Source organism: Eleutherodactylus coqui, chromosome 1, assembly GCF_035609145.1.
Source record: "Eleutherodactylus coqui strain aEleCoq1 chromosome 1, aEleCoq1.hap1, whole genome shotgun sequence".
NCBI classification, from domain to species: Eukaryota; Metazoa; Chordata; class Amphibia; order Anura; family Eleutherodactylidae; genus Eleutherodactylus; species Eleutherodactylus coqui.
In genome coordinates this window covers 159005220-159023692 of record NC_089837.1, presented here as the reverse complement: position 1 = coordinate 159023692, position 18473 = coordinate 159005220, and the positions used below count along the sequence as shown (strand labels likewise).

Below are 18473 nucleotides of genomic sequence, written 5' to 3'. Positions count from 1 at the left end.
CGCTGCGGGATCCAACCTGGCCGTGTGCATTCAGCCTTAGTATTCCTAATTTAGAACAGTGATATTTTGTATTGCTTGTCACAGCATAGTGCACGGTCAGCTCCAGTGCACTAAAAGAAGCCATAGTAGTAGAATATACAATATTACACAATGCCACCGAGGTGTGAGACCCTTTAGTTGCAAATGACAGAAAGATGGAAATTGACTCTGCTCCCCAAAAGTCTGCCTTCACTGTGAGACGACTGTATACTTACACATACTTGTGCACGTCCTGTAATTCTGAAATCTATTCCTGTGAATTTTAGGTCTCAAGCACTAGCATTGCCCTATGGATGAATGTGACTCTTGGCGTGTGTACTATGTTAGCCCTATGGCCAATTGGGATACTTTTCCGTGAAGCCAGAGTTCATCTAGCCGAATACAACATGGGAACAAAATTTGCAATTTTTCAGGTAAGCATTATAGCCCCCCCCCCCCTTATTTTGCATCGTATGCTCTATATCCCTATCACTGATAACAAGGCAACTAAAGATTGCAGAAATATGACATCCAAAAATCTTTTTACAAATGCTTATGTAACAGTATGTAATAAAAGTAAACAAGTAAATAGAGAGGTCAGCTTCACATGACTGGATTCCTATTGTGAAATCTGCAGTCGGCGTCTGCGTGGAAGATCTGCAGCAAATCACACGCATTGAAAGTCGCTCCTTCCTTCACACTTGCACATACGAATTGCATTTACCCAGACAGAGGAAAAATCCCAGCTTGCTCTATTTTGCTGCAGATTCTGCACAAACGGCCTCCATTAAAGTCAATGGAGACCGCGGACCCACAGCCCACACGCAATTAACGTGTGTATGGGCCGCAAGTACCCATGTCATCGCCTAGCAATGGTGCGAGAAATACAACTCTTGAAGAAAAAAAAAATCAGTACTGTTCATGACTGCCAGCGAGCCGCCGCAGTCATCCACATTACAGATAATGCAGGTACACTGGGTCACCGGCCGGGTCACAGTTGGATTCTCCTGCGGGATCCCGAATACGGAATCTTGCTTACCTGTGTGCAGCCAGTCAGCGACAGAGAGAGTGACAGAGGAAAAGACAGAGATACAAGGCTGTTATATAATGCTGGAGGCCAGGAGTCCCCAACTCCAGTCCTCAGGGACCACCAACAGGTCATGTTTTCAGGATATCCTATGGTAAGAACACTGCTGGCAATGTCTGAGGCATCTACAATAATTACATCACCTGTGCAATACTGAGGAAATCCTGAAAACATGACCTGTTGGTGGTCCCTGAGGACTGGAGTTGGGGAGCCCTGCTGTAGGCTATCTGCAGTGATCTCCAGCAGTAGGAGCCAGGGGTTCACTGGTAAATTTTATCCTGGAGGGCAAGCACCCAGTACTGCCCCATGAGCTGTGGCACATCCATAACCCATTTTTTTCAGCCTTCCATAACAAAAATGCAGCATCAAAACTAAGCTCAGTACATAAATGCAGTAGAATTAACCTTATAACATAAATCCATTATCAGAACCAAGCTAAGTTCCTAAATACAGCCCTAGAAACTAACAGAAGAGTGAGCAATTGCAAAGTTAGGTTAACCGCTGGCATATCATTTTATACCATGGGAAATTAGGGCTCCCAGTATAACTTTAACAATGGTAAGGGTATGCTGGGAGTTGTTTTCTTGCAAACAGAAAAGTTACAGCCCATCACTCTGGCAATCAAACAGGAGGGAGAAAAAACATTTATACTGAAGGGAGTCACAGGTCTTTTCTTCTTCATCCACCATGATAACTTCTCCTAGTCACGACTTGACTTTGCAGAGTTGGTGTCCAGAAGTCTTCTTCTCCTTGCTTCTGCAGCACATCTCCACACTGTGCCCTGGAAAAAATGTCATAGTTCACCGTGAAAAAGATCACTTTCAGACAAGCATATTTTAGCTCCATATTTGGGTCATGTTTTTGCAGACCCTAATATGGATCTAATGTAAATCTATGTAGCGATTCACATGGCCATATTTTTCACGGTCATATTTTTTTTTTTAATGCAGCATGACCTATTTTTTTCATTTTTGTCTTCACACGAGACATTGCATACGGTTATAACTCAACAGAGGTCTTGAAGCAGTGGTTGGATAGACATATGTCCAGGATGATTTAGTGGATCCTGCATTAAGCAGGGGGTTAGACCTGATGACCCTGGAGGTCTCTTCCAACTTTAACATTCTATGATTCTAAATAATTTGGACCCCTCAGTATCACTCTCTCCATATGTCCCCTCAGCTACTGCCCCCCGCCCTCCCTCCTTCCCCTAAAAAAAATTGCCTTCCTTAGGATGCTACAGGACTGGTCAGGTGGAGAAAGTCTTTCAGGTATGGCCACCTGGGTGTTCCATTCACCAATACAACTTGCTTCACTAACGCAGAGCACTATTGCTTCACTATCATGCAGAGCACAAACCACAGCTTTCTTCCCTCCTGTTTCTGGCCCGGCAGTTCAGAGCACAGAGCGAGGGGAGCAGGAGGGGAAGAGGAACTGTGGTTTGTGTGCAGGGTAAGTTATAGTGAGGCAAGCTGTACTGGTAAACAAAATACCCAGGTGGCTCTACCTGAAACATTTGTTCCACCTGGCAGCCTCCGGGGGAACAGGCCCAGTCTGCCCCTAATAGGAACACAATGTTAACATAACACATTGCCAGTAGGTATGCTTGGATGTCTCATTTGGGCACCAGAACATTGCTTCTTTAGATCTTCTGAATCAGCCTCTGACTATAGAAATGCTATATATTTAGAACACAATCTAAATATTCACACGGGCGTATTTTTCCTCAGTATTTTGTGAGCCCAAACTAGAAGTGGAATATACAAAGAGAAAGTATAATGTAAAGTTTTGCATTTCTTCTGTATTTTGAACCCGCTGCTGATTTTGGCTCACAAAATACTGAGGAAAAATACACCCGTGTGAATAAGCCCTTATTCAGCAAGTTCTTAATAGTTGCAGTGTACAAAACTTAACTGGAACCCTGGACACTGCTGTAAATTACTTAATACCTAGTGTAGACTGATAGTATATTCTGGCTTGTTTTTATGAATTCAGATCTTTTTGCAAAGCCTGGTAAGGCCTCTTTAACTCCTGCATTAGGTATCAGTTCCAGGTTTCTTTTTCTCTGCTCTGTTTTTTGGGGAGCGAAAATTAAATAAAACAGATCAGATTTTTCCTCATTAATTTCAATGGGGTTTAAAAAAAAACCCGGAAAGGCTTCTGTTTGCTTCCACTCTGTCAGGTTTCTGTTTTTCTGTACTGAAAAATAACGCTGCAGACTCCGCTATTTTCCCGTCCAAAAAAAATGTAAACCTAACCGAACGGAAGCAATCAGAGGGCTTTTTGTTTTGCTTTCCAGTTTTTATAAGTCCATTGAAATCCATTGGGAAAAAAACGGATGTTGTTCTCCATTTTATTTTAGTTTCTCTCCGCCAAAAATGGAGCAGAGAGAGGGAAACCCTGAATTGAGCCCTAATGCAGGTGTGAAAACAGCCTAATAATTAATATTTTCAGTAGCTAATTTCACTAACAACATAGAAATAGAATACATTGTACATGTACAAATGATATGCTGTACATACTGCTTATTTTTTCCAATTGTTTTTTTTTTCAGTTGCTGCTCGTCTTGACAACATTACAGTCCTCCATCTTTAGTATCCTGGGCAACTCCGGAGTGCTCCCTTGTGTGCCTCCATATGCATATAAATCCAGGTCTCACTGTGAGTGTCTTAATGTAAAGTAAAACATCTCCAAATATATGATAATTTTAAATTTAAATATATATATATATATATATATATATATATATATATATATATATGCAACACCCCAGAGGGGTGACCCTGGGCACCTGGCTAACGTGAAGAGCTGGGAGGAATAAGTGCTGTCTCGTAACGATGGCACTTACCAGGCTGTGGTCCTGGAGGGATGACACATAGCCGAGGCCTGAGCAGGATCGCAGGCCAGCTTCGACACCCCTATGCCAGTAAACGGGATGGGGGGAGTAGTAGTACAAATCACTCATGACGCCACTGTTCCCACACAGCGATATTCTATGCGGCGGAGTAATGAACACGGAGACTTGTGTATAGTACCTCGGGTCCCTAGGAACGGTTGGAGCCTGGTATAACGTTTACTTGAGAATAAATTTGTATAACAGGTAATGCAGGTGCAATTCATAACAGTAATAGGCTATGGCTCAGGGGTAGGGAGGATACACAGGATGACTCTACAGTCCATGTTATCTGTATGTCAACGGTCCTGGATTGGGAGCATTCCAGAGAAGGAAGGGGGGTAGGAGTCACTCCGCATACACTCTGGCAAACAATTATTCAAGAAGGCTTAGCCAATACACACCCCGCACGGCAGACACTTGGATGTCACAATAAAGTACCTCTGTGCTGTGATCCTAACGATGGACAGCCACACAAGAAAAGCCTGTAGTGTGAACAAGTACCTGTTTAGGGAACTTTTGTAGGGCTCTCTCTCTCTCTCTGCTGATGGGACTCCCTCCTCTCACATCCACACTCCAAACGCTACGGGATGTTGTTCCTCTTCCTCCATCTTCACCTACATGGAAGCTAAAGGTGCTTCCATGCGGCTCTGTGTTAGCACACTCTTGGAACTCCTGAAGATGGACTCCAAACTCCTTTCCCGCTCTCAAACATGACAAGACAAACTGATACATTTACATGCAAGCAGAGATTTTATTACAGTTAAACTCTCAAGCACCGCAGCTGTGAAACACACACTGGAAATGACAGGACAATGTTTGCACAGTGCATCTACATAGGACAACACATGTATGACATTTATCGAGGGGACCAGGATGGTGTTCTGGGCCACTACATATATATATATATATATTGTATATATATATATATATATATATATATATATATATACACATACACACACACGTCACATCATAGTTTTTTACTGTCTTGTAGTCTTTTTCTTGTCTGAATATATAACACTTTATTCGCAATGTGGTGAGGTGTGTTTGTAGACCAAACATTGACTAAAGTCATACTATTTATCCATTTCTATTGGCATATATGGTAAATGAAATTTAAGTTATTGTTCTCCCTGAAGGATATTTCTTTTATGCTGTTTGTTGATCAAACAAATTCGTTCAGAAGCACATGACATGCAAATACAAACAGATGCAAATGGAAGTTGTGGGTCTCCACAATATGAAGTGTCTTTCTGCTGATATTTATTGCCATAAAATATTACACCAAATCTACTATGCATGCACTAAATAAGAACATTTTGTAAATTTGTGTGACTACTATTTTTCAGAACCCACGTGCTAAAGTCTAAAATATGTAAAAAACGTAACTAAAAATGTTTATTACAGCTGACACCCGCGGGCAATAACTGCAATTGGCCGTGCAGCCGATCGCGGCTATTAACCCTTTAAATGCCGCTGTCCCGTACGGCCCCTCCGCGGTGAGATCGGGGGAGCCGTGCAGGTGTCATGGCAGCCGGGGGCCTTCTGAAAGGCTCCAGGGCTGCCTTAGGAGACTGCCTATGACTGCCTATGAAGCCATCCCCGTGGGGTGGCTTGATAGATTGCCTGTCAAAAAGAAGTATGTTGTAATGCTATAGCATTACGTCATACTGCAGGAGGGTTCAAAGCATTGCATGTTGTAATCCCCCAGGGGGGCTTAAAGGGGTTGTCCCGAGGCAGCAAGTGGGTCTATACACTTCTGTATGGCCATAATAATGCACTTTGTAATATACATTGTGCATTAATTATGAGCCATACAGAAGTTATAAAAAGTTTTTTACTTACCTGCTCCGTTGCTGGCGTCCTCGTCTCCATGGTGCCGACTAATTTTTGGCCTCCGATGGCCAAATTAGCCGCGCTTGCGCAGTCCGGGTCTTCTCCTCTTCTCTATGGGGCTCCGTGTAGCTCCGTGTAGCTCCGCCCCGTCACGTGCCGATTCCAGCCAATCAGGAGGCTGGAATCGGCAATGGACCGCACAGAAGCCCTGCGGTCCATGAAGACAGAGGATCCCGGCGGCCATCTTCAGCAGGTGAGTATGAAGACGCCGGACCGCCGGGATTCAGGTAAGCGCTGTGCGGGTGGTTTTTTTAACCCCTGCATCGGGGTTGTCTCGCGCCGAACGGGGGGGGGGTTTAAAAAAAAAAAAACCCGTTTCGGCGCGGGACATCTCCTTTAAAAGAAAAGTGCAAATAAGATAATAATTTAATAATTGTAAAGAAAAAAAAAAGTTATAAAAGTTTAAATCACCCATCTTTTGCCATATCTATAATAAAAAAAAATCTAAATCATTAAAGAAAAATACATATTTGGTATCGCCACGTCTGTAAAAGTCTGATCTATCCAAGTAGTGCATCATTTTCCCCGCACGGTGAACGTCGTCCGAAAAAAAAAAAAAAGACCGCCAGAAATGCACTTTTCCAGTTTATTTGTCTCCTAGAAAAAACGCAATAAAAAGCGATCAAAAAGTCATACATATTCCAAATTGGTACTAACATAAACTACAGGACATCCCGCAAAAAATGAGTGCTCACACAATTACATTGACAAAAAATAAAAAGTTATTGCACGCAGAAGATGGTGGCAAAAATAATTTTTAAAAAATTAAATGTCTGAAAAAAAGAGTTGTATAGTAGAAAAAAAAACGATTCAAGCTTGGTATTGTTGTAATTGCACTGACCCATAGAATAAAGTTATTATGTCAATTTTGTTGCAATTTGTGCCCTGCAGCAACAAGACGCACTTAGAATTTTAAAAAAGTTTTTAAGTACATTATATGGTACAGTAAATGGCACCAATTAAAAAAAAAAACTCGTCCCACAAAAAACAAGCCCTCATACAGCGCCGTCGATGTGTAAATAAAGGAGTTATGATTTTTTTTTTTGAATAGGGAAGGAAAAAACAAAAATGGAAAATAAAAAGGAGCCACGTCATTAAGGGGTCAAGAGCGGGTCCAGACGAGGCAGATTTGATGTGGAATTTCCATGCAGAACCTCTAGATGGAAATTATGCAACATTTATAGTAGCAGCAAATTGGATGAGATTTTGAAAATCTCATCCACATGCTGTGGAAAAAAATCCACACAAAACCTGTGCAGGAGTTGACATGTGTGAGTAACTTACTTCCGCAGCACGTCAATTGTATCGCTGTTTTCACTTGTGGAATTAACCTCTTTTCAATGAGGGAGTGAATTCTGCACAAAAATACACAATAAAACCGATGTCAAAATCCACACCAAATGGTGCTGGTTTGGAGGCAGACTTTTCACTGCTGATCTCCTGTAGAATGTCCACTGGGGGTATTCCGCAGCAAATCCACCCCGTGTGGACCCAGCCTAAGGGTGCTTTAAGATGAGCGTATGCGTGTGGTCTATTAGAACCATTGGTTCCCTATGGTGTATTCACACGTCCGTGTTTTACAGGCGTGCAAACGCACGTACCTGCAAAACATTGGGCATGCGTGCACCATAGGTCCGAGGATTCCCCTTTCCTGCTCCCCAAATGGAGCAGAAAAATGGAATCCCCAATTTAGATGTGAAACCACACTAACCTGGGTATCTACTGTATATAATTATATATGTACCGTATAGCTGGTATAGGCTATACATTCTGTATATAGTTATGTGGACCATGCTGATATACACTGGGTATCTCCTATATAGAATTATATATGTACAGCCGGCAAGAGTTATACATCTCCCTGTATATTGCGATATGGACCATACTGGTATAACCTAGATATCTCCTGTATATAATTATAGTACAGCTAGTATCAGTCATACATCTCCCTCTATATATGGTACTAAAGTGTCAAACGACCTTCTGATAGCCAAATAGAGGGGTGACTACTCCCTATTGATCCTTCTCGACCTTTCCGCAGCATTTCATACTGTTGACCATAAACTCCTCCTCAGTATGCTTTGCCCCATTAGACTAAAGGACACTGCCCACTGCTGGTTCTGCTCCTACCTATCTGACCGCACCTTTAATGTCTGTATTGCTGGCTCTACCTTCTCTCGCATTTCAAGCTGCGTTTTCTGAACACACGTGTGAGAGCGGCCTTAGGGTGTGTTCATGTTTTTGCTGTAGTTTAGAACCCCAATTAAGAAAAACACATAAAAACCTGCATGCAGTATTTAAAGACCACAAACGTTATTAAGAAGCTGCAGACACTATTAAAAACTGCACGTTTTTGATGCACTAATTGTGTGAAATTATATACAGTAAATCCAGGGAGATGTATAGCTTATACCAGTCGTAGCTAGACAGACAGATAGAGGGCTCATCCAGTAGAGAAGCAAATGGCAGCATCAGTGGTGTAGCAAAAGAATATACATTTTTATTGCTCCATACAGCAGGCAACGTTTCGACTTTAGCAGTCTTTATCAAGCCTAAGACTGCTAAAGTCAAAACGTTGCCTGCTGTATGGAGCAATAAAAATTTATATTCTTTTGCTACACCACTGATGCTGCCATTTGCTTCTCTACTGGATGTACTACGCTGGGGACTAAGGATTCGTGGTCCCCTAAGTGGCTGTTGCATCACATATCTACCGTGGCCTCTGCACTTTTTTGTGCATACGGAGGTGTGCTGTGGGACTTTCCTTTTGATAGATAGAGGGCTCAGTCACACAGGCGCATCCGGACGCCGATGCGCCCGTGTTACTGCAGGTGCGGACAACTCTCCTCACCGCCGGAAGAAAGAACACATGATCGGCTCCATTGCCGGTCATGTGTTCTTTCTGCCGGCGGTGTGGAGAGTCATCCGCACCTGCAGTGCGGCCGTCTTCTTCGTGCAGTAACACGGGCGGATCGGCGCACGGATACGCCCGTGTGACTGAGCCCAGATAGATAGACAGATAGATAGATACACACACATATATACACATATTCCGGGGCCCGGACCACTTCTCCTTCATGTGATAGCAGCAGAATTGGCAGACGCAGCAGCTTCCGTTCAGCGGTATCAGGGGCAGCACATGATGACATCATCACTCCCTGCCAGCCAATTTGACTGTCTCCCTCCTCCTCTCCCTTGCTGTTCTCTGCTTCCTAGGAAAATAAATGTAGTCTTGGCAGCATCCAAAGTGGTAACATTAAATCTTCTTTATTCCTCCATAAAAGTACAGTAACTAGCAACATTTCGACCGTTTACAGAAAGGAATACGGTCTTGACAGCTTGACAAAGACCGTATTTCTTTCTGTAAACGGTCGAAACGTTGCTAGTTACTGTACTTTTATGGAGGAATAAAGAAGATTTAATTTTACTACTTTGGATGCTGCAAAGACTACATTTATTTTCCTCAATAGAAAATGACTGGCAGCATAAACGGGATTGCAAATGTGAAAAAAGGCTTCTTTATTCCCCCATTACATACATTTATTTTCCTGTGATTGCTGGGCCCACAGGCCACGGCAGTAAAGCGTCACATGGCGGGGGCCCTGTGAGCCCCTGTTCTCTAAGGAGCCAGGCACTATTGCAACCCCTAGCGATGAGATCAATAAATTTGCTCCTTTGTCAGCTCAAGCAATCATTGGCCTAAGTAAAAGACCCTTTAGGGCTTTTACTCACTAGCGTTTTTTTAACACTGCGATATCACTGCGTTTTTGTTACTGCAAATGTCAAATGGACGTTCTAATGTTAAAATTGCATCGCACAAAAATCGCAAGTTTGCGCTTCTACGATTTTTGTGTGATGTGATGTTAACATTAGAAAGTCCCATTGAAAAGAACGCAGCGATATCGCAGCATTAAAAAATAAACGCTGGTGGGAAAAAGCACTAAGTCTGGAATCACCCATGAAGTTTTTGGCAACGTTCACACAACAGTATTTTGGTCAGTAACTTTTATCAGTATTTGTGCATAAACACCGGAAGACATGCAAATCTTTCTATTATTTATCTGTGTAGATTCTACACTTGGGTTTGTATCAGGGTAACATACGCTATCTCCTGGGTTAGACGGGCACTTCCAGAACAGTTGTGGTGCACCAGGTCTCAACCAGTTTTATTTGCTTTTCAAGCAGAAAAGGAAACATATAATACCGGTAATGAAACAAATGTCCAGGCCTGTCAGCCCACTTACTATACATCAACTTGCTAACTAAGGTTGCCGGTCAACGGGAGTTGCGGTATCCCGTGGGCGGATCTCCACCGCGGGAGCAGGAGCCGGCAGATGGATCTCCACTAGTCAACCTATCTGATAGATAGGCTGGCCACGGAGAATCGCGGCAAATCGCAGCATGCTGCGATTTGCCGGCCACGGAGAATCGCAATGATTCTCCGCTCGTGGACAGGGGAAAAAAGTGCTCTCCATAGCAACGCTATGGAGAGCTTTCACTGCGTGAAATGAAAACCCGCCTGTGGACAGGCAGCCTAACAGTGCTGAGCCTAGACCACAGCATCCAAACAAAATGCACCATGAGTTGTTTTAGGGCTCACACGGGTGTATAGAAACTGCGTGTTATGTGCATATTTTTCACACACGTAATACTTAGTACGCCATTTAAGAAACAAGTAACGTGTATTTACTGTGTATCTTAAAGCCCCACAGCCGTGTCCCGGAATCGTTACTTCCGCAAAGTGATGCATCCTCGGCAAAATCGCATGTTGGCGAGCACGATATCAACGGGTTTCATGGCCTTATATCGTACTTGCCCTTATGAAATTAGGCTAATACTTCTGTCTTTTTTATGCAAGAGTAATTAATAATACTGAAATACTGATACAAAATGTGTAAAAAAAGTGGTGAAAGTGGCAGGTTTTGAGCCAATCTTAGAAGTAGATTCAAAAAGAAAGGTAGGTTAAAGGAAAGACACATACATCTACTCTCCAATACTGCGTGTGGCAAAACAAGATGCATCAAAAACTGCCACTGTAACTGCTACAAAAATGGCATGTATGATTTCAGCCTTATAAATATGCTGCACAAACAAACATCATTTACAAACTCAGATTTACACCAAGAAACGGCAACAGTTTTCGACAAAACCTTGGATTTTATGCAAGCAAAAACTCCAGCTAGACACAACTGGTTTGGCTTGACCATTCCCCACTGAAGTCAAGTATATAGTACTAAATATATTTGCGTGGTTTTAATATATCTGTGGTGCATAATACTTATATATTTGTCTTTTTGCAGTGATGAACTACCATTTGCTGATTATAGAGACATTTTTACTGGCAATATTGGCTCGAAATGCATATAGGAAGAAGGATGAAGAAGCAGGATACACAATGAAAGCACAGGCTGTGTGACCAAGACACATAGTCAATGCCCCAATACACTATACTCTGTGAGTTCATGCATATCCATATATAATAACACCATATCAAAGACTCAATGAACAATCACATAATTTTCTTACATTGATTGTTGAATAACTTTGCATTAAATTTTAATCGGAGCATTTGCAATATTAAAGTTGCATTTATTCTACAAATACTATATAATCCAAGGCCATTCACAGCCAATAATTCTAGGCATCTGCAGTGGCATCATCAATGCTTAATCATCATATGACTATGATATAACAGATCTTGGGTTTAATACATAAGAGTGAAGTGCTGTCCATACAGCATTAGTTTAGCTCTTTTATCCACTAAGTTCACAACCACAAAATAACACTGAAAATAAAGAGCACATATACAGTTCTGTTCTATGTACACTGTAGCAGATTCCCATAATATGCATTGGAATTATGACGAAATGCTGGACACTCTGGGCCTCGTATAAAAACTCTAGAGATATTGCGATGGCTAACAATCTATTAGTTTTAAGGTTTCCTATGGTAACCTGGCCTAGAAAAATGAAATCTGGATTTTAATAGATTGCTATGGGCAACAAGACAACTTTTTCCATTGACCCAAATTGTCCATTCCAACTATTATTAATGTAACCACCCCAATGATCCCAACTTTTATAGTCTAGGTTTTTTATTCTGGCCACAGGATCTACTCACCTCCAGTGCTGGAGCATCCGCACACTATTATTATTGACGTTGAGTCCTTCTTTTATTACGCAGTCTTTACTTACTGTATTCTAATATCGATGCACTGTCTCCCAAAAAGGAAGATTGTACAAGCTATATTGTATATGATATATGTATGATATAAACCACAACTTCTGTTTTTTCTATAAAATGTATTATTGCTCATTATAGCTGTCATCAGATCTTTATTATCAACACGTACTCTAAATATAGTCTTGTACTATACTCATCATAGTGCAAATGACTCCCTTTCCACCTTCCACTTAAACAATCTTGTTCCTTCCTAGGTTTCCTTAATTTCGAACAGTAAATATTCCATTTCAAACTATCCATTTTTTATTATTGTGTGAATTATTGTATATTTATATATTTGTTACTCATTGGAGTCTATTTAAGACCTTTACTTTATGTCCCACTAGCATCACCTCTGCTTTCACAAGTGATTTCCACAGCAATTATTTTATAAGGCAATATATCCCAACCATGGAGCCCTAGACTGACATGGATCCCGGTTAGGTGTTTCCCAGAACATGACAACATAGCAAGCTCTAACTTTTACAGCAGAGATGGCAAACTGAATTAAAGGGGTTGTCCCGCAAAAGCAAGTGAAGTTAAACACTTCTGTATGGCCATATAAATGCACTTTGTAATATACATCATGCATTAAATATGAGCCATACAGAAGTTATATACTTACCTACAGGGGGTCCCCCCCCCCCCTGTGTTGGCATCCCCGTCTCCATGGAGCCGACCGAATCCTTCTCCTTGATTAGACGCACTTGCGCAGTCTGCCCTCTTCTGTCCCGTTGAAAGGGGCCGCTCCAGCATGTGCAGATGACCTGTGCAGCGCGAGCACGCTGGAGCGGCCCCTTTCAACGGGACAGAAGAGGGCAGACTGCGCAAGCGCGTCTAATCAAGGGGAAGGATTCGGCCGGCTCCAAGGAGACGGGGACGCCAACACAGGGGGGGGGGGGGACCCCCTGTAGGTAAGTGTATAACTTCTGTATGGCCAATATTTAATGCATGATGTATATTACAAAGTGCATTTATATGGCCATACAGAAGTGTTTAACTTCACTTGCTTTTGCGGGACAACCCCTTTAAGCCCACTTAAAATTGCTTGGCCTATGTGCAGGCGAAGCAGTAACAAATATCTGCCAAAATTCAGTGCAAAGTGAGAATTATAGAATGCTTTACCGATCCTTACACCAAGCTTCTTTAAAGAAAAAATGAAAGTAGGGGTTTCTGGGGATTGGAAACACTGTGCACTGCTGCTAGATGTTCAGACAGAGTCTAGCTTCAGTAAGTAAATAAGTACAGTAGTGTTCAAAAAATAGCAATCCAGCATCATTAACCTGATATTATTACATAGTAAGCCATTTACTTTTAAGTGTAGTAAAGTAATAGATAAAAAAAAACCAGACCCAACATTTAGTATGTGCATGGCACTCATTCTTAGTAGTTTATTTATTAATTGAAAGGGGAGGTTTCATATAAAAGCAGTAAGGAGTTAAATTGGGTAAGTCATTAATTCTGTGGAATAATAGGGGTTACTTAGGGTCCTAATTTAAGGTAGAAGGGTAGCAAATGTTGGATATGTTGGTTATAGTGCATAGTGAAATACTGGAGAAAATGAGTAGCTCAAGGTAAGTTCTGATGAAGGATGTGCTTTGATTAAAAAGCTGATTGGAAAGGGAAAAACATATAGAGAAGTGCAGCAAATATTAGGTTAGGTTAAAATGATCTCATGTCTTAAAGTGGCAACTCAAACCTGAAAGACACAGAAGGATAGCCAAAATGGCGAAGAATCAGCCAATGATCACCTACAGAAAGATCAAAGAAGGTCTGAACTTACCAGCAAGTACTGCTACAATCAGAAGACAATTAAGTGAAGCCAAGTTACCAGCAAGAACTCCCCGCAAAATACCTTTGAAAAAAAGACATGTCCTAAATAGGTTAAAATCTGCAAAGAGAAACATTGATGGGTCCAAAGAGAAATGGTGCAACTTTTTGGATCCAGCGGATGCAAACAGTATGTCAGATGACCCCAGAGCACTGAATCGAAGCCACAGTACACTGTAAAGACAGTAAAGCATGGTGGTACAAAAATCATGATATGGGGACGTTTTTCAAACCGTGATGTAGGGCCTATTTATTGCATATGAGGGATCATTGAATATATTAAAATACATGAGGAGATTATATTGCCCTATGCCGAAGAAGAAATGCCCTTGAAATGGGTTTTTCAACACGACAATGACCAAAAATACACAGGTAAGCAAACAACTGGTTACAGATAGAGATGAACGAGCATACTCGCTAAGGGCAATTACTCGAGCGAGCATTGTCCTTAGCGAGTGCCTGCCCGCTCGGAAGAAAAGATTCGGGTGCCGGCACGAGTGAGCAGGGGAAAGCGGGGGGAAGAGAGGGAGAGAGAGATCTCCCCTCCGTTTCCCCCGGCTCTGCCCCGCCGCTCCCCGCCGGCACCCGAATCTTTTCTTTCGAGCGGGTAGGTACTCGCTAAGGACAATGCTCGCTCGAGTAATTGCCCTTAGCGAGTATGCTCGCTCATCTCTAGTTACAGGCAAACAGGATTGAGGCAATAGAGTGGCCAACCCAATTCCCTGACCTTAATCCCACAGACAACCTTTGGGGTGACATCAAAAATGTGGTTTACGAGGCAAAATCAAAAAATATAGAAGAACTGTGCAGAGGTGCTAGACGTTGGTAGACTGCATGCAACACAGATGTCAAGCAGTTCTCAGAAACAATGGTAATGCCAGTAAATATTAGTTCAGTAATACAAAGTTAAGTGAAATCTTAAACCTTTTTCAGTTTATACCTTTTACACTTTTGATATTTTATTAACAAAATGCTGACACTTATTTTTTGAATAAAAATTCCTTTTTATTTACTTGACTTTCTGTAAAGGGTTAACACAAACTGTTTTTGTTTTGACTTGGAATTGAATGTTTAGTATTTCCAGTACATTTGCATTTATGAAAATAAAAGTTTCTATAATAATTTTGCGCTTTATTTGCTTTTCCAATCTCATTGCTATTTTTTGAACACTAATGTATGTTCCTAATAGGCTTCAGCAGCATGCAGAGTCCCTGCGGCTCCATAGATTAGAGTCATAGCACTCTATGTCCTGACAAATGCTGTTTACACATGGCATTGTATTATAGAGATAATCAGGCTTATTTGCTAATACTGCCTAAAAGTTAAGCCCCATTTACACGGATGTCTTTTGAGCGATAATCGTTGCGTGTAAATGCTACCATTGTTTGCTTTTCAGCTGAATGATGATTTTTAGTTCAGCATAAAAACCATTGTTCGGCCAGCCAGCTGATAGCAGGTACCGCATACTGTGATTCTCCACGTGAGCACTGATAACATTGTTTTTAGCTGCTGTCCCGGGGGAGAACAATGGAGCTATATGCAGATAACAGGGCACCTGCTGTTATCTGCATGCAGGGAAGGGGGGCTAATTTGCACTCGAAAGAAGCTAATAAGCTATTAATGGGCATTAGTGCCCATTAGTAGTTTATGCAAAATGATCGCTCAAACTGTCATTCAAGCTATCTTTTGAACGAATTTTGAGTGATCATCTTTGTGTCTAAATGGGGCTTTAGGTGGTGCAAACTAAAGGCCCATTTACACATAATGATTATCGCTCAAAATTTGTTCAAACAACCAAAAATGAGTGATAATCGTTACATATAAATGCCTCCATCGTGCACTCTTCGCCTGAAGGATGATTTTAAGGTGACCTAAAGTATCTCTTAACAGACTGCATGCTGTGTTCTCCATGGGAGTCGGGAGATTACATTGTATTCTGCCAGCAGCCCTAAGGAAAACAATGCAGCAGTTTACGGACACAGCGATACCAAATATGTATTTTTAACTTTATTATTCTTTTATTATAAATATGGCATAAGGTTTGTTTTTTTTAATAATTAGTAAAGCTTTATTGTCCTTACTTTTTTTTTTTTTTTTTTTAGTCGCAAGAGGCAACAACAACATGCGATGCCTTGATCGCTCCTGCAGTATGATGTAATGCCATAGCATTACATCATACTGCGATCGGGCAGGCAGTCTATGAAGTCACTCCATGTGCATGGCTGGATGGGCATTCCGTCAAGACAGCTTTGGGGCCTTTCAGAAGGCCACTGGCTGCCATAACACTCGTACGGCTCCCTACAATCTCTAACATCCTTTGGAGATTTAAATGCTGCTGTGAGAATTGGTTAACAGTTCTGATCATACCATGCCGCTTTTCGGAGCTGTTGCCCCTGGGGGTCGGCTGTATGAAACAGCCAGCGCCCGCGTTGTATGGAGAGAGATCCACGAGCAATCTGTCTTCATACATACCCAGACGCTGCAGGAGGTAAACGTACGCCCTGTAGCGTTAAGGAGTTAATAACTGATTATAATAAATTATTATTTATTGCAAGTGAGGCGCTTTCTTGCTCTGTTTCAAATGTCTTTGTATAAATATTGCTGTGGATTGACTAATAAATTAGATGACTTCCTAACACATTCAATGTTGTATGTGATTTATAAGCTTGCTTGAGCAATAACACTTAATTTGGCCAACTGAAGACATACCAAATAGCGAATGTTTTGCTAACAGCACCAACATATTCCGCAGCACATTACAAATCGGGGGAAACACACACAAAATAAAAGTCCTAATATACAGCAAAGTTGGTGAAGCAAAAGCAGAAAGAGGGGTTGCTTTGGAGACACGTACATGGACAGTCAGAAATTTCGATAATCTGCTGATTGTGTATATACCATTAAGGAACCGGAATACCTCTAACACAGTGTTTCTCAACTCCAGTCCTCAGAGACCCCCAACAGGTCATGTTTTCAAGATATCTCATAGTAAGAACACCTGTGGCAATGTCTGAGGCACTGACGTTGATTACATCACCTGTGCAATACTGAGGAAATCCTGAAAACTTGACCTGTTGGGGGTCCCTGAGGACCGGAGTTGAGAAACACTGCTCCAAAGGATGCAATTGTGACCCGGCCCTTGGCTAAGTTGGCCAACAGGGCCCTTGACATATGCTGTTTAAACGTTGTGGCCCAGCTCTGGTGACACTTAGAGAGGGCAGTCACCCAGGGCAGGGGGTAGCCAGGCTGCAGATTCCCCTGGTGCGCGACACAACTGCTGTCTTTCAGTGCACTGCTGGCCATATGATAGGTCCAGCCAGTGGTGTCTGATAGTGGAAGAGGGGAGTGGAGTGGACCATGCGGTGTATCCGAGGTGTGCACCGCATGTAATATATGTATAGCTGGTATAAGTTATACTGGCTGTGCATATAATTATATACAGGAGACATCCAGGTTATACCAACCTGGTCCATATCACTATATACAGCTCTGCTATATGAACATCTCACGCACACAGCTCTGCTACTTGAACGTCTCGCATACACACATACACAGCTTGGCTACATGCACATCTCACAGACACACACAGCTCGGCTACATGCACGTATCATACACACACAGCTCACCTACATACATTTTTCATGCCATACAACAGGGATCACAACCAGCACAGCAGAGTCCTGCACACTGCTCCACCCCTGGACTCCTCCCACACAGGTGACGGATGGTGACCTCATCACAGGTGCTGTATGCACACAGCTGCTGTCCAGCTCTGCAGGTTTTTAGTAAAGTGAAGAACCTGTGATGATGTCCTCGTCATGTGATCAGGGGCCGAGCTCAGAGCTCGGGTGACTGATCCCATGACAGCGGCATCTTCACAAGTAACTCACACAATCACTCACAGTCAGGTGGTTGTTTTTTATTCTATAGCAACTGAGGCCGCAGGGGTTTGTAGGGGATGTAGTCCACCCCTGATGCATGACAGTGATGTCATCACAGGTCCTTCCTATGCAGATTACAGGCGGAGCATGTAACTCACAGACAGGTGGTCATTATTGTTTTGATGGACCATGCTGGTATACCCTGGGTATCTCCTGTATATATTGTAGAAGTGCATTATATAAGTTGGCCTTTAGAGGGCTTGGCTGTGTGCTAATCAGCAGAGATGGCCATATAGGTGTGTCTGGAGGAGTTACAACTATCAGGATATTGAGTTCCCTGCTGAAAGCCGGAGCTAGGGGAGGCTCTGAGAGAGAACTGGAGCTACTCCCTGAGAGGGAGGCTGAAAGCCCGACGTTTGTTTTAGACCAGGCCTGTGGTACGGCCCGACTCGGACATGGAAGGACTTTATGGACATTACAATAACGTGTACTGACGCTAGGCCACCGAGTTAGTAGCGAGTGAAGAAACTACTGTTGAGTTCGTGCCTTGAGGTGCAAGTGTTTGTTCTTTTTATAGTAATAAATGTATGTGCTGCCAGCAGCTACTGTATTTTCCACCGGCGTTCCTTGTTATTGCTGAAAA

At 42.3% G+C, this 18473-nt stretch overlaps 1 protein-coding gene across 1 annotated transcript in view; it reads left to right on the top strand.

Moving 5' to 3' along the window:
• Positions 1-12229, top strand: part of SLC51A (solute carrier family 51 member A) — a 30400-nt gene extending 18171 nt beyond the window's left edge. Inside the window, exons 7-9 of the mRNA XM_066590187.1 lie at positions 306-452; positions 3660-3765; positions 11198-12229. Of these exons, the coding sequence (XP_066446284.1) occupies positions 306-452; positions 3660-3765; positions 11198-11313 (369 nt within the window). The 3' untranslated portion in view covers positions 11314-12229. The remainder of the gene's footprint in view (positions 1-305; positions 453-3659; positions 3766-11197) is intronic.
• Positions 12230-18473: the final 6244 nt, after the last annotated feature.